Source organism: Mercenaria mercenaria, chromosome 1 (genome assembly GCF_021730395.1).
Source record: "Mercenaria mercenaria strain notata chromosome 1, MADL_Memer_1, whole genome shotgun sequence".
Lineage (NCBI taxonomy): Eukaryota > Metazoa > Mollusca > Bivalvia > Venerida > Veneridae > Mercenaria > Mercenaria mercenaria.
The window spans coordinates 80,868,317-80,886,551 of record NC_069361.1 but is presented as its reverse complement, the minus strand read 5'-3'; the positions used below and the strand labels follow the sequence as shown (position 1 = coordinate 80,886,551).

The window sequence follows — 18,235 nt, the reverse complement described above, 5'->3', positions numbered from 1 at the left end:
ATAAAGTAGGTCAGTAGGTCAGGGTTTATAATATTGAAGAGGAGTATTGAAATTTGTATCAAAAATTATACACAGTCCTAATTTCAATGCTGTAGCATCAAAAACAACAAAGTAGGTCAGTAGGTCAAGATTAAGACTATTCAAGATGAGTATTGAAATCTGTATCAAAAATTATACATGTGGTTCAAATCTCTATGCTGTAAGTTCAAAAACGAAAAAGTAGGTCAGTAGTCCCCTGGGTCATGATATGAACAAATTTGATAGCTGACCTCTAGACAATACTAAATACCAAGTACCTAAGGTCTAGACCTAATGGTTCTGGAAAAGAAGATTTTTAAATATTTTTCCTTTATAAGTCAATGTAAAACAAGGGACCCCCTGGGTGTGGCATATATTGACCCCAGGGTCATGATTTGAACAATCTTGTTTGAGAACCACTAGAGCATGCCAAATACTAAATACTAAGCTCTGAGCCTTATAGTTAAGACAAGAATTTTTTAAGGTTTTTCCCTATACAAGTCTATTTAACCATTTGACCCAGGCGGAGCCAGTTTTAACCCCAGGGGGATATTTTGAACAATCTTGGTAAAGGACTACTATATGATGCTACAAACAAAGTATAATAGCCCTAGGCTATGTGGTTTTGTACAAAAAGATTTTCAAAGTTTTCCCTATATATGTTTAAATAAACCATGTGACCCCCAGGGCGGAGCCATATTAACCCTAGGGAGATAATTTGAACGAACTTGGTAGAGAGCCACTAGATGATGCTACAACCAAATATCAAAGCCCTAGGCCCTATTGTTTTGGACAAGAAGATTTTCATAGTTTTCCCTATATAAGTCTATGTAAACCATGTGACCCGCAAGGGCGGGGCCATATTTGACCCTAGGGGAATAATTTGAACATCCTTGGTAGAGGACCTCTAGATGATGCTACATACCAAATAACAAAGCCCTAGGCCCTATTATTTTGGACAAGAAGATTTTCAAAGTTTTCTCTATACAAGTCTTTATAAACCATGTGACCCCCAGGGCGGGGCCATATTTGATCCTAGGGGGATAATTTGAACAATCTTGGTAGAGGACCACTAGATGATGCTACATACCAAATATCAAAGCCTAGGACCTGTGGTTTTGGACAAGAAGATTTTTTAAGTTTTTCCTTCGGTTGCCATGGCAACCAGAGTTCTGTATGGAATTCAATTCTTTGAATAATTTTTAAAGAGGACCATCCAAGGAACATCCCTGTGAAGTTTCATCAAAATTGGCCTGGTGGTTTGTGAGGAGATATTGTTTAAAGGAACGTGTGGCTGGACGCAGGACAACGGTGAGCGATCACAATAGCTCACCCCGAGCACTCAGGTCAAAAAGAAGCCAACCATTTGGCCAAGCAAATTTGAAACTGCAACCCCATCCCCCCAATGTGCCGAGTATAACCCTCAGATGGCTTCTATAATATTTGGCAAATAATTAAGCACGACAGCTGATGAATAAGTCACTTGAAACCACACCTAACATACAAGTCTGTGTCACTAGATACACGGTTAAGGTGATACATCACGCTGAATTATAACATATAACCCTGTTATACACACACATTTTTAGGTAGATACAAATACAAGCATAACTGCCGACACGAGATCAATTTTCTGTTGTTGAAAAGATGGGTAAGAACAACACTTACTAATGTACTGAACTTTATTTATGTCTTTTATTTTGCATGAACAAGTAAAGCGCCATAAAATTAGGGCTTACACCAGATTTAGACTCTGACATGGCAATTCTCTCAATGTTAGGTATATCTGGACATTTACCATGTTTCAAACATCTTAACAGGTAATCACAATATTATAGCACAGTTAACTCAAAATATTTTCAGAAACTTGGTCCAATCTATGACAGAGTTCAAGGTTATTTTATTTATAGAATTCATGCTCTGTTTCGTCCTTCTTGATGTTATTTTTGTATCCCTTCTCAAAGTCCTTGGCTAGAACAACATATCTGTTCTCTCTCACAGCCTGCATGCCCGCCTGAAATATGAACGAAAGTATCTATAATACCTTAATACAGAAACATATACAATACATGCCATTTCTAGTGTTTGAAGTTCAACTAAAAGCATACTTCAAAGATGTGGAGAGACACATCCTGCAAAAGCAAGCTTTTCTGCATCATTTTGCATTAAGTGAATATGCGTCAGATGTACTTAATTAAATCCAAAAAGACACCAAAAATCATTTTCATTTATAAGAAAATTTTCAAAGAAGTATGTCTCCCATGACATGATGTTAACATATGTTGATCATACTCTTGGCCATCTGGAATTCAATACTACTGCAAAGAGGTTTATCAGATCTGACAATTACTTTACATTAAAATACAATAATATGAAAACAAGAATTCTTGTCACAAAATGTCTACATGCAGGAAATCTTACTTACAAATGTTCGACTAACACAGAAGTAAGTTCTGCTGGAGGGACATTTATGAAAGTCATTTGACTTACTTCTAAACCATGATTATGATATCTTACGCTGTTATATAGAACATGTATAATATCGTTTAAACATGTTAAATATGTTTAAACTAAGTAAATTTTCAACAGCTAATTGACCGTATTCATAATGACGCATGTCATTTCATACCATACAACTATCTAAAAAGTTATAAGGAACATTCTAACAGTACCCGCTTTGTTTCCTTAATAATCAAAGAAGTCTGAAACTGTGATGTTATTATGCAACAAAATCACTGTTTGTACAGTTAATATAACACAGCGTCAAATATAGCACACTGAAAATGGTTGTGACACAAAATAGGCAAATATTTGATGGATGTTACCAAGTAATCCTTGACATTATGTTAGAAATAAAACAATCTATCTAAAACAATGATTTTCTCCTGAACAAATTCATTGTCATTTGTAGGATTGCTATTATTATATCACTTGGATTTCATCCTCATGGTATAACTCCTTTCCAAACTTCAAACAATTATTTTATTCAACAACCAAATCAAAGTCTGAAATATATTACTTCTTAAAGAACAAATATTACCTCCTGGCAAATGGCATTGATATCAGCACCACTGATCTTGTCAGGTCTAGCCACATAATCTTCAAGATCTACTTCTTCACTGAGGTTCATTTTGCCTGTGATAGTTGAGAAGATGAGACGCTTTTGACGACGGTCTGGAATGGGAAATTCTATCTTACGATCCAAACGGCCTGGACGTAACAAGGCAGGATCTAATGTGTCATGTCTGTTTGTAGCCATGATAACCTGAAATTTTGAAAAGAAGCTGATCAACAAAGTCGTTCTGAAAAATGAAACAGTGTATAGTATGTGATACGAATATTGTAGTTATAAAAGACAATATGGAAGAGCAAAACCAGAAAAGCATCATGGCGAAAATTAGTACAATCACGCTTAAAAGAAGGTGAGTTTTAAACTCAAACTGACTTCAAACACTGTATTATGACTAAGCAAAATAGATAATGGTTTGAATTGAACATTTGCTATTACTGGACACTTCCATTCGAAATAAATTTCTGGCTATAAACTGACTTTCATATTAATATAAACTTGCCTTAACATTAACTGTCTGATCAAAACCATCCATCTGATTAAGCAGCTCCAGTAAAATTCTCTGAACTTCTCTGTCAGCTGTTAGAATTAAATAAAATGTACACATTTAAATGATTTAAGTTATATTTTAAAATACAATCTCTATGTGCTTTGAAGTGTTTACATTTACTTATCTTTCATGCTTTAAAAGAGCAGATTTTAGACACTTTTTCTATACTTTAACTCAGCTTTAAAAACTTGGTTTCTTTACAGAAGACTACCAATGTAACACTTAAGTGAAAAATTATACCCTGAAGTGTTATTAGTCAGAAATAATAGCATTTTTTAACACAACATAGCCTTGCCTCTGAAGGAAGTACAATAATTGTGCAATACTTCCCTTTTCTTGTCATTTTACACGAAAACTATCTGGACATATTTTGTAGGAAATGTACTTCGACTCCACACACTTTACATTTTTTATTCACAACTTATTTTAATAGTTTGTAAATTTATACCTCCAGTTTGTGCGTCAAATCTTTTGGTTGCTATAGCATCAATTTCATCAATAAATATAATAGCTGGTGCATTTTCTTTGGCAAGCCTGAACACATCTCTAACCATACGTGGACCTTCTCCTAGGTATTTTTGTACAAACTCTGAACCAACAACTCTTATAAATGCAGCTGAAAATAAAAATAATGTATTAATACAAGGAAAGCAAACATTTAATTATAGGACTTTTTTTTCTCAGAAAGTATGCAGAAATTTTCAAATCAAATATTGTTGAATATAAACATATTATCAGTAGCATGTCACTAAAATCATTGGTTAACTTGGTTAAAATAAACATCTACAGTAATACTTTATGAAACAAATTCTGTCTTGTATCAAAAGAAAACTTACTGTTACACATACAGGAAACCATTTTTTTTAAATTGACAATGCTTTTTACATCTTAAATGACCAGGTTTTCTTCTCTATTTTTAACACAACAACCACTTTCAAGCATTTGTGTATAAATTCATATAAAGGACCTTATGTAATAAAATAGGTTACCTGTAGTGTGATGTGCTACAGCCTTTGCCAACATAGTTTTACCACAACCAGGTGGACCAAACATGAGCACACCTCTAGGTGGATCAATGCCGATTTGTTTGTAGAGATCAAAGTGAGTAAGAGGAAGTTCTACAGCTTCTCGTACCTCCTGTTTCTGTATGTCCATACCACCAATATCTGCATACATTACATCAGGCTTCTCATCTACAATCAAACTAGTATGTTAGAGAATATCAATCTACTGGTTGAAAACAGCTGAGCTGTATGCTAGCATACTCTTGATTTCCCTTTTGTTTTAACTTATGGTTAATTCACCAAAATTTATGTAACCAGAAATACATTGTTTATAATCATTAACCTATTACCATGTCCATAGTTGTAAAGAAAACAAATGTACATACATTTGGAACTTTTTAACCATATTAAATTAATATCAGTTCAAAACAGCAACACATTACCAATTTCCAGGAGTTTAAACTAACCAGTTCATATTCAATTTTCAAGCATATATAAGAATAAACTCTCAAAGATGACAAATGACTGCTGCCACAACTATTTTTAAATCAATTTAATCAATGATCATGCAGGGCACAGGTCCTGCTCAATACTCTGCAGGTGTGATGGGACTGGGACTGAGTGAAAGTCTTTCACAGTCCTACATCAACAGGACTTAATCAGGTTGGAATATCTACAGCAAACTAATTTATTGTTTGCTAATATCTCCAAACCATATCAGCCACAGTTTTACCACTTTAACACAATAAACCAGTAAAGCTAGCATCTTAATTCTTTTTATTTTTAACAGACAATGTAACCATTCAAAAGGCATTCAAACATCTGAGAAAAGTGTTAATTCACCTGCTCCAAGCATTGTAATGCTACTGTCAGCTTCAGGAGGCAAGACATCAACCAAGGCATTGCTGTGCTTGTGGAGAGCAACACTAGCAGATGGTTTCAACAATTCCCTGTCTATAGTTGACAAAATTCGCACATAGTAGTTTGAACCTGTTGAAATAAGTAAATGAATTCAGTATTTATTTGCATCTTAAATGTCATGTGTAACAGATAAACTATTGCCTGTCAAAATCTAAGATGAAATCATTATAATATAACCTTTACCCTGCTAAATTTCTATAATGGATTGGTCCATCATTCAATTTGAGCAATTCCATTTACTATTCAAAGGGGTGTCACTGATAATTTACATGACCATGCAGGCTGCACTGGATGCAGAGACAGAATTACTTTCACCAGCAGGCTAAAGATTAAACACCTTTGAACTCAAAAGTGGAATTATGGGTATAAATGAAATAATGTACATACAGTCACTAAAGGCCAAGTATGATCATCCATACATGGTATAGCCATGTCACAAATATTTGATGTTTTATTTACTTGCATAATGTTCCAATCAAATCTTACTTATACATAAGGATTTTACTAGTATCATCAGTGTTTTCCCACAGATTTGGGAAGGGGGCTAAGGCTTAACTTCGAAAAATGTGTGTCTTAAAATATCCTAAATGGAAAGTATTATAAAGTGAAATATTTGCAATTTTTGTTTGAATTTAAGAAGAAATTGGTTCAGTAAATACTTAAAATTGTTTTACTATGCTTACTGCCTTGAGTTTCAATTTTTTTAAAATTCCACAGATCTACATTCTTGACTGGATTATCAGGCCTTTTTTTCATCATTCAAGGAATGCAAAAAGCATCTTTAGACTTTGGAAAATGTCTCAGTATACTATCTTAGGAAAAACTGAAAACCTAACATAGTACAGAATCTACATGTATATAAAGATTTTTTTTCTGACGATATTTTGAGATCGGGAATAGCATTTTAAAAATAACAGTAAATGTTTTATTAACTTAATTTACAAGAAAGTTTACAAAATAGAAAAAACTATTGCAAAACACACTAACAAAAAACCCAGCTATCATTAGGGAAAAAGAGAGAGCTGAGGGAACTCTGGCAAAAAATATTTTTTAATCTTTGGGAATTTTTCGTTTAAAATCTGTAAAATTATTATTATTTGCCATTACGACTGGGACCAACTGCTTAAAAAAACCCCTCAATGTTCATGGTCAAAAGTAAGGCAAGATTCAACAATTTGAAACAAAGGGTTTAAAGATAATGTTACACCTGAGTTTTCACAAAATGTACTACAGAAGTACATTGTTTTGTCATTTAATTTTTTATGAACAAGATCTGTACTTTTAAAATCAGCTTACCAGTTGTTGATCCAACTATGCCAGTGTTTTGATCAACAGCTTCTAAAAACTGCCCAATCACAAGTGGGACACTCTGAATTCTTTTGACTTCCTCCTGTGCATGCAGGTATTCCTTCTTCAAGTTTTTCTGCTCATCTTTGATGTATTCTTCTTGAACTTCTAAAAATTCTAGCTGCCTCTGGAGTTTCTACAGTGGCATAAATATAGTGTTTTATATTATATATTTATTTCTTAAAAGTTAACTACAAGACTACCATTAAAATCCTAACACAACAAATCGCTTGAACAAACAACAGTGGTGATAAAACATATCATATAGTACATTTTGACAATGTACCAAAAAATTAAAGCAGTCCATGTAGAACTTACTCTTAGTACAAAATATATTTTGTTTTAAAATCTGTTTATTTTTTCTGTGCTTTGGGCATGTTTCACTTTCTATGTATGTGAATCAATGGGAACATTGACTAGTGAACATTTTGATAATGCTGGTACAAGAGATAGCACTCTGGACACAGACAGACAGGCAGCCTTTCGCTTCATTAAATCAGCTTCACTGTGGGCGGTACAAGCTTAATGCATACATGTATATATATGTCCAATATTAATGAGAAGTTGTCTCAAAATTGTGACACTTCTACTCATAAAGAAGATCTGGAACACAATTTCACTGTCAAAAGTACAAGGCCTGAAGAGAGAACCAAGTAAAAGAAATTGAAGAAGCATAAAAATGAAGAAAACATACAAGTAATTAATCAACATTTACTGTTTTGGAACAGAGAAGTAAGTAAATGTGCCAGAACCATCACAACAGCAGCACTATATTAAAGACACTGTCCAGAAAATCAGTTTAGTTTATTGATGTTCGATCCACACAATACAACTGCTTTTTGATAGGGTCAAGTTCATGTGTATCAGAAGCGAAGAGTACTGCACAATGATGGCCATTAGTTAAGACAGCAATGGAAGTCTATTAGTATCAGTAAAATGCCACAAATGATGAAACAATAACAATGTCAGTTGCACTTTAATGAACAGACTGCTTTCTAGATTTCAAATTACTACTTACTGCCCATGCATAATGTAACAGTGGCCAAAGAACTCTCTGACCATGGGAATTAACTTGAACCTCAGTGAAAGGCAGTTGTCTGATGTTCACCCAATCCAAACAAAGAATTTTAACAACCTATCTATCTATCTTCGAATTCCGTTTTAACTCCTCTTTCGGGTATTATTAGCAGATTTTTTTCCGGACTGTCTTCAAATCCATACATCAAATGAAATTGTTGATGTAGTAAGGTAACAGACTATGGTAACATACCTTATATTTCACATAAAGATCTTCAATATCTATTGCTAGAGGATCTACATGTGCAACAGTCTGAGCAGTGCCAGGCCTTGATTCTGTCAGTCCAGAATCTTCCTGTAAGAAACATTAAAGAACATATATAAAACCTTCATAATAAAAAATGCAGAATAAGCACCTGTCATGTCAGAAAATAGGAACACAACAGGGATCACTTTTAGCAAATTTATACCTTTATAAGATTAAATCCCATCTGACTTAAATCAATGGGATTTTGACAAAATGAATGGGATTATTTCTTTTTATAATGAGAATTTACATTGGCGGGCAGCCTGTATTACACTGAAAAGAAAACATCTGTTTATTTGTAAGAGAAATTTATCTTTGTAAATAAACAAAACAGTTCCTTTCAGAGACACTTTTAACATAACTCAAAATTCTGTACCTGATGAAAGTTGTAGCTTGAGTGCAGGGTCCACATGCATTTTTCCTTTCAGTAAGCAGTAAACTTTGAGCTTTTACTTCAAAGCTGCTCTGTCCAAGTGGAAGTTAAGTTATATTTAAATCTTTCTGGATTTCATACACTTCCATTTGTCCAGAGCAGCCTTGAAGTCAAACTCATTAATGACCCCACCCTCATCAAGTTGTCAATGTTGAGTTGTCCCCCAATGTAAAATCTCATTATAAAAAGAACTTTTCCAGGGGTTTCTCCATCTTGTTGTTATTCTCATCGCTTCCTGTCCACGTGAATGGAAGCAAAGTTTGGCCTTCCAATTTCCAAAGGCTTCAATTTCTTCTGCAGTGGCATTTTCACACTTCGCAAAAATGGGTTAATTTTGCCACGTGGACGCTTTATGGAGATAAAAGCGAAATTCAAGTGCCCAATAAACGTTATACGATAAGCAAGTAAAGGCAAGTCCGCATTGCAGTGAAAAGTTGCAAATTATTTCGGCAAAAGATCCACTGCCGCACAGATGTGATTTTTGATCTCATTTGTGCCAATTTTATGCGATTTTTGCCAAAATAACGTGAAAATATTGCCAAATCACGCCCAAATGTGATACCTGACACAATTAATGTTTTTCATTTTAAATAATTTATAAGGGGATGAAAATCCCCGAGACGGTAATGTCCGTATATAGTTATTCGTCTTTGTTGTCTGCATATACTGAGGCAATTTTTTAGTGTTTTTCCAGTTCCGGTTTATGTACACACCGCAGACTGGTTGTCTGCATGAACATCCGAGCACCCCGAATCAGTCACAGAAATTCGTAAACCGCGCCAACATGATTCTTTTACTTCTTTTTCGTAATGAAAACTGTACATGCAACTGAAAAACACTTTTAAAACAGTAAGGAAGTCTAAAGGCCGTCAAGTTTCTGCGTGGAGTGCAAACAAACAAACAAAAAATCCTAAAGCCAGTGTGAGAACGCGGTGAATGACGTCACAGCCACAGCTTCCCGTAAATTTTGCAAAGTATGATATTCGCTGTAAGAGGTATGATGACATTAAATGTAAACTTCACTGTTTAGAGCAAAGTTTCACTTTCTTTTGAGTGTTGAATATTTCTTCGTAAGTAGATATATAAAAGATAAATCCCCATGCTAGGCGGTGCCTTAATTCATATTATTGTTACCCCACCCACAAAATGCTTGCAAATGACAAAGCAACAAAATATGTAAAAGTCTTAACCAACGTTTAGACTTCAAATGTGAGACTCAGGAGATGACAATAGTTTGTAAGAAGACAATAAATTAAAGTAAATCGCAATCAAATAAAGAGATAGCCCTGCTGACTGGAAAAGTATTTACTTTTTCAGGTAAAGTAATTCCAATTTCTTCCATGACGCCGGTCTATTTCCTGTTTGTATGACAGAAAAACGTCGTGAGAAAACCTTGTTTAGGTTGAACACCACTAAATCTGGGTGTTCGACATTTGGTAAAGTAATATAAGCCTACCACCTTCCACCTACATAATATAACTTTACATTTTCACATATTTACACATGTCTAGTCACGCTCAGATAGAATTACATAGTTTTTTAAAATATGTTTGAACTGTCTTAAGACTGTTTTGTAGAAATTGTTTTGTGCCATGCAGATGCCATTGAAATAAACTGAAACTGAAACTGTAGAATACTGGATTTACAGAGAGTTATAGTCCCATTAAGAACTATATAATTACTAAAGAAAAAGAAATTACCTTCCATGAGCAGACTCAGTCAAACTGAGCCTGAAATATTTTCGTTTCTTTTTTGTCGTGTTTGACGAATGGTAGAGTTTCCACTTTGGTAGTTCTGGCTACCATAATTTAAGTGACGCTATAATTATATTCTGATGGTCTCATTCAGAGATCCAAAACAGCATATAACATCTCTGGAGCTGAATTGTTTTAGCTACCGCTTTGACTATTTCGTAAAAAGTATCAATTTGAATAGATAACCGTTTCAAAACTAAACTTTTTCGGTATGTATGGGAATGAAATGGATATATTCTTACGTAGATTAGAACCATAAGATAAGGACACAATGTTTACAAGGACATAATAATTGTAATATAATCGAATATAAGATTTTCAGAATGAGTGGTTGTAATGTAACATTTGAAGACTAATGTAATTGAAAACTATAGTCAAGTATATATTCCTCTGTAATCATTTCCAGGTCTGTCACGTACACACATATAACACACAAACACATACATTTAATATACAAAAATATATACTTTTGTGAACAAAATTCTGCTACAATAAAGGCAGTGGTTAGAGGTCCGGTAACCGGACCTCTAGATAACCCGTACAGAGGTGGCTATAGAGGTCTGGTAATCAATAAGAATACTGAGATTTGTATTTAGAAAGAGCAGACTATATTTTATCTTTAAAAACGGGTAAGTCACAGGAAACAGAAGTATTTATAATCTTTAATCCCGGGAAAAAGTACGGTCGCAAATTCGAAAAATAATTAATAGCAATTTGTACGCCGTAATCGGAAGCTTTTATTGTTTTGCTTGTTTTGCTCGGGACTGATGAATAAATATAATGTTTTCTTCAGTATATAAGACATGGATTTTGCTCATGAATTTATTGAATTCGTTTTACTGTTTGAGTAAATAAATAACGGTGACTACTGGAAATTTCATAACGTAATAAAGGCAACTTTATTACAACTAATCATAACTTTCACCAGCAATTACCTTATACACTGGTATTACAGTGCATAATAGTACATGTATATTGATTACCGGACTTCTAGACTCCGGGTCTAGTGGTCCGGTTACCGTTATTTATTTACTCAAGCAGTAAAACGAATTCAACAATTCATGAGCACAATCCATGTCTTAAATACTAAAGAAAAAGTTACGTTTATTATTTTAATTCATCAGTCCCAAGAAAAACAAAAGATAAAAGGTAAGGATAGATTTCACGGAAGCACAGAGCACCACAAACACAGCCACAGAGCCAAGCGTTTGCAAAGTAGGCCCACAACAAAAAGAAGTTAGCTGTAACGGAAAAATATTATAGACGGTTTGCTTCAAAAATCCAACCACTTCATTTTAATGTCATGCAAAATAATATAGAAGGGGGGGGGGGGGGGGGGGGGGTGTGGATAGGGGGTAGAAAGGGGGGATTGAATGGGAAAGTGGAACAAGGATGAATATTCAAAAGGGAATGCTACGTACCTTAATCACAGTTACCCTACAACGTAAACCACAACAGCGCAGACACTAAAGTACAAAAGACACACACGCGCACGCACACACACACACACACACACACACACACACACACACACAAATAACTTACATAGATAAACAAACAACCAAGTAAGATATTACAACACTGTAGGGCACCGCCCAAGACACACAGACGCACAAACACACACACGCACACACATAAGCAGGGCAAAAACAACAATCGGGCACTGCCTAAGGATTCCAACAGCCAAAATTAAGGCGGGTACGATAACTTACTCATAGTAAAATTTAAACATATTTATTTCCAAAATAGTGTACATATCTTGGTACATATGTCATACTGTGATGAAAGCAAAACAGGAAAGGATAAGAATGAAAGATCATAGTAAAAGGAGAGGAGATGCAAAAGCAAGGGAGCGCAAATGCAAGGGAAAGGATGGAAGGAGGCGATAGGGGGAGTGAGGAGAAAGAGGAAAGAAACGCTAACAACAAACAAGACAACATACGCAACACAAAATACAAGACGGACAGAAAACAAGTTGAAAATAGGGGCACCCCTTCGAACGGTCAGTAACCTATATAAAGGAAACTGGGGGTTTAAACGCGTTTAGGGCATGTCGAACTCGCACTTACCCTATTTTCAACAAGTTAGGCAACACAATGTAAATAAAATTACTCCCCGCTCTAACATTAGTGAACAAATACCAGATCATATTAAGTAAAACATAAAATTATGGTAAATCTAAAGTATAATTACACCAATGTACTCAACAACTTGTCTGAAGTCAGAGCACCAATAGCCTTACTTTTAAGGGCACGACTAAAAAGGCTGCAAAACAAAATTCCACTCCCTCCATCCGTTTTTGTAGGATTTAGGAGAAAAGCATCAAGGAGTCTTACACATTATTATTTATCGTACCATCAAATAGGAAAGCGTACCGATTAACTGTAGAGGGGTCAATCACCAAACGTGCACTGTGCTTCACGATTTTCGCATTGTATCCTCTTATGATAAACTTTTTAACACATTTTACAAATATCTGATTAAAATAAGGACTATGTTTAATTTTCCGAATTTTATAAACTAGATCTCCATAGTATTCCGGGTGTGTAAGACCATGTTTTAAAAGTGTTTTAAGGTTAGTATTATATTTCTTTAACAGTCTGTACGATCTGTAGTAAAATTAAGTGGAATCTTTCCATAGCTTATGATAACGGTAACCCTGTTGTAATAAGTTTTTGGTGATATAAAAATTTCTGTCATTAATACCTCTAACTTTGAGCAACTTATTTGATAAAAGCCTCCGATCACGGCGTACAAAGTGCTATTAATTATTTGTCGAATTTGCGATCGTATTTTTCCTGGGATGAAAGAATTATAAATACTTCTGTTCCTGTGACTTGCCATGTATTTAAAACGAGAAAAATACGAGATCATCTCCCATTTTTAAATATAAAATATTGTCTTCTAGCTCTTTGTAAATACTGTTCTCAGTATTCATATTGATTCCGGTTACCGGACCACCACCACAGTTTGCTCTTCCAGTGCTTGAATATTCTTTTGAATCAAGATCACCTTTAAATTTTCAAGACTAGATCGTTCTTTTAATACAGGTTTAACTCTTTATAAAATGCTTACGAATTTAGCTCAATATTGTTAAAATTAGTACTGCCTGTGCTTGGTTTTATTAAAACTGAAAACGGCCATTTACAACCTTCTTTCTTTTAAGTACTCAAAATAATAACATTGCTGTAACTTAGTACAAAACTTTGAAAATGATTTCAACAGCCGCAGAAATGTTAACGTGTTTACCGCTTTACTTGCTCTTCATTTTATGTTTCTGTTGCTTATCCGTTATTATGCTGTGTTATAAATTTTTTTTCATTCTTATTATTGATTGGTAATATTATTTAATTACCGCATCATCTATTTTTCTACAGTTTTAATTTACAAGTTATTCATCCTTTTTATTTTACATTGTCCCGCCTTTCCCCATATAACACTCATTTTTTAAAGATTTAATTGTATTTAGTTAATAGAAGCGATTCCAATATCACTATTTCGTCGCGTGAGTGGAACGATGCTCTATCTACCATTTTTTAAACGTGGCGAAAATCGCTTCCAAAGTTTAACTCTCGTCTAGTTTCTTTATTTCTGGGCGAAAATGATGATCTACTTGTTCCTTGCGCTTAGTTCTTTCAGACTGTAAATGCTTTTAAATACATTTCGTTTTTACTTTTCTGCATTTATACATTTTTCAGTTTGGAGATAGAGCAAATTTGACAAAAATAGAAAAAAATGTTAAAGGTGTATTGCTCTATCGGGAGATAGAGCACTGTGAATTTACAAAATTGGACATAGAGCAAGATGGTATTTATTACAATTGTATATTGAAAATAGTGCGAGAGCTCTTAAACAGTTATGACAGTCACTGTACTCATTTTGAAATTAAAGGAGGATTGGATTTAGTTTTAGTATCATCAAACTGACACAATATCATAGGCCATATTGCAACTTTCAAGATTTTCTTTGAGGAGGAGGACTCTAGTTGCATTATTTTTGGGCACGCGCGGATACCTGGGTATATGACTTTCTTCGTGTCAACGGGGTGGCTTCCTCACATGAAAAAGCGACTTTTTCAAACAGTGGTGAGGGGCAGGTGTTCAAAGTCAAAGATTTGGACTGATTTGCCAATGGGTTTTTACCATGCTGTCCGTATTGTTCAGGGTTAACTACGTTATAGACATAATTGGCTATTAAACCAGGCACATTGGTCCTACTTATTTGCAGATGGGTATTCGTAAACCATATCGTAGTATTGTGTTAAACAACAACAGGAAGATTTTGAAGTTTAATTACTCAGTAACCGCAATAATTATTGTCAGCAATGAACAAAGATCTAAAATCTTTTTTAGTCGTAACTATTCTATTTGCCAAATACAACTAGCTTTTCATTACGCTGAGTAAGATTTTCCGTGTTTTGTTATCAGTTGGCATTAACGTTGACATAATACTAAGCATTATAACAATACCTAATGACATTGTCTTTGCAACTAAATATTCTCAGTAATAACTGTATTCTTTCACAAAACGACAGTTTTTATATTATGTTCAATTTTTGCATGTAACTGTACTTGTCAGTCATACCAGTTCTCGTTTACACAACACAATCAATGTTATATTCATGTCTCTTTTTAGCTATTAGTATAGGTTGATTGTACGGCGTCCATCGTCCGTCTTCCTGCGTCAATATTGTACTTAATTTTTTTTCTCCTCTGAAAATACTGGTTACATTTATACCAAAACTTGGTCAGTAGAATTTTGGGATAGATCTCTATCAAGTTTGATCAAATGGTTAATTTTAGCCCCTTTATGTGCAGCTACTGTCAGCTAGAGCAAAGAAAAAATAGGAAAAACATTTAAGGAACTTCTCATGAACCGCTTGATAGATCTTTATCAAACATAGTCTGTAGCATCATTATAACATCCTCTCCCAAACTGATTCAGATGTGAACGATTGGCCCCTTAGAGGGGTTACCATAGCTAAAATTAGAAATTCCCTTAAATGATTTTATCTCACGAACCACTCAATGGATCTTCTTCAAACTTGATTTGTAGCATCATTATAAGAATCTTCACCAAAATTGTTCTGTTAGGGGCACTTGGTCTGTTAGAGTTCAAAACAGAAATACCTTTAAACGACTACTCATGGGCCATTTGATGGATATTCCCAACTTGGTCAAGAGACCAGTATAAGGTCCTTTCTCAAATTTGTTTGATTAAGGGCACTTTGCCCCTCTTAGGGCAACTAGAGCTACAAATAGAAATACTTTCTGGTCATGAATCGCTGGATGGATCTTCATCAGAGATGGCCGGTGGCATCATTAGAGGGCTGTCTCTCAATTTTATTCAAACGGAGACTGTTTGCTCATTATAGGGATAAAATCAAAAATACCTTTAATGACTACTTCTAATGAACCACTCAATTGATTGTCATCATTCTCGGTCCTTAGCATCATTATATTGCCCCCTCCATTTTTTTTAATTGTGGGTTGGGGTGGGGAAGCGCATGGCCCTCTAAGGGCCACTAGACCTAAAGCTACAAATGCCTTTAAATGACTACTTCTCAACCGCTTGATGGATCTTCATCAAACTTTTATTAGGTCCTTTAACTAATTTATTCAATTAGTGTGGCCTCTTTTAGGGGCTGCTAGAGTTGCAAAATAGAGATACCTTTTACTAAATTCATCTCTAACTCCTGAATTGGTCTTCATAAAACCTTGTCTTATAAGGTCTTTTACCACGTTATGTCTTATATCAAATCTATTCAAACAGGGACACTTTGGCCCTTTTAGGGGCCACTAGAGTTGAAAAAGAAATAACTTTAGATGATTTCTTTCGATGGCTATGTGCTTTGGTGCATGACAGCAAAATGATAATAAAAATAATGAACAGGTTAAAGGATTTTCACCAAACCTAGTTAGAAGCAAAGTCAGACGGCTAAGGTTTTCTTCAGTTGAAGGACTTAGGCCCATTTAGGCCTCTTGTTAACTTTTCACATAATTCTGACAATTAAATTAAGGCTCAAAGATATTACATCGCAAATAATATGTCTCGGTCATACATTTCATACTTTAATCTTATTGTATATACATTGTATTCCATTTAGTTTCTGCATGTTGTTCTCAAATCTTGTGGCATACATTTCAACTTAATACTGATATCATAACAAGAATTCATAGCATTTATTTTGCAACTGAACATTTGCAGTCACAGCACACATGTTTCATATTTGGTACAGTTACATCATGTGATACTTTAATAGTTTTGTGGCATTGATTTTGATTCACACCAACCATTTGTAATAATTGACTACTTAAAATTCTAAGAAACATACATCTATTCTCTCTCACAAACGCAATCGTTTTTTATATTCCTTACAGTTTCTTCATGTACGTACTTTCATTTAGTGAGTTGAATGTCAGCATTGCATTCCTTGTTTGATATTTGTCATTGTTTTTTTAACTATTTAATTTTCAATTTTCTCTGTTGTCAAGGGTTGCAAGTTTAATAGGATTTTTGCGTCTGGAAGTAGGGATATTGTACTGCCAGTTCTTGTTGTCTTACCAATACTGCATTCAGCAAAATTTGCATAGCTAAAAAAGTGATCAACAAGAAAATAAGTTAGCGCCTTACTGTAAAGTAAAATATGTTCTGTTTTTGGTTTTATTTCTGCTGCTCTTAATAGACAATAACTTACTATCACAAATTTGCTTCTCGGAAACATGTTTGCAAATACCGTTGTTATATTCAGTGGTATTTCTAAGATTCAGCTTCAGAATGACGAAAATAGTTTCTAATCCGAAATACACATCAATAAGGTCTGTTGCAAATCCTGCATGTATTTTCTTGCCTACAGCTTAATTGACAATGCTATGTGTTTGTATAAGTAATAAAATGATAAAATAACCTGTATAAGCAATCTCACTTATGGCTAGCCTATGCATGTCGTGTAGATAGGCATTCTAAGTATATTTCAAACATGCTACAACTATGCCTATCCGCCATATTTTGTTGTGATCACATGCATGTAACTGTGCATTCTATTGGTTAAAATGGAGTTAGAGCAATTCTGGATTAAGTTAAATGGAGATAGAGCACTCCTTTACAAAGTCTAATGATGATCACATGATGTTAGTTTATGTGTATGATTGGTCAGAATAATTTTAAACATTACAGTGCTTTAAGTCCTGGAGATAGAGTACTTTAATCGTTACTGTTACATTCAAACAGAGGACATGGAGCAAAGTATTACGCAGGATCTTTCTCTATGACGTCAAATGTTACGTTTTCTTGCTTCAGAACGATAGAGCTCGGCGAGACAAACAAAATCATGTAAAAATCTCATTTTTTCAAAAAATGGAGATAGAGCACTATAAGAATCAGGCGACGATTTCTAAAATAAAGTGAGTAAATAAATGATTTCAAAGTAAAAAGATCGTGGACGAAATTAAATAAAATATGCATGGGGGACGGAATGACCAAAATGGGCACGAGTTGACAGAATTGTTCAAGAAGGAGGACGAAATGACCAGAAATCGTCACAGTGGATTCCAGGGCTAATAGTTTCTTTGTATATAAAATACGATGTCAGATTGCTTGCTATTTCATCTTTTTCAACAGCTGTATTCGACTTTTTAGTTTACAGGACAATAATTTTAGAATGTCATAACGTTTTACCCTGGTTTAGTCTCTGCTTTATACATTTAAGCTGGACTGTAACGGATATAAGTGTGTGTTGTTGAGTTTATTTACCCTCACCACCGGTAAACCATACGGGCAGGGACATAAATAGTAATACATTATTCCTGATACGG

The 18,235-nt window shown here is 34.5% G+C and overlaps 1 protein-coding gene across 1 annotated transcript; it reads right to left on the bottom strand.

The window, feature by feature from the left end:
- Positions 1–1,686: 1,686 nt before the first annotated feature.
- Positions 1,687–10,123, bottom strand: LOC123532521 (26S proteasome regulatory subunit 6B). The gene is made up of 9 exons (XM_045313981.2): positions 9,977–10,123; positions 8,181–8,282; positions 6,860–7,046; positions 5,486–5,632; positions 4,628–4,831; positions 4,087–4,254; positions 3,591–3,667; positions 3,059–3,283; positions 1,687–2,032 (listed from the first exon to the last, which is right to left on the bottom strand). Exons 1-9 carry the CDS (start codon positions 10,007–10,009, stop codon positions 1,919–1,921), a joined length of 1,257 nt encoding a protein of 418 aa, XP_045169916.1. The 5' UTR covers positions 10,010–10,123; the 3' UTR covers positions 1,687–1,918.
- Between the last annotated feature and the right edge of the window lie 8,112 nt (positions 10,124–18,235).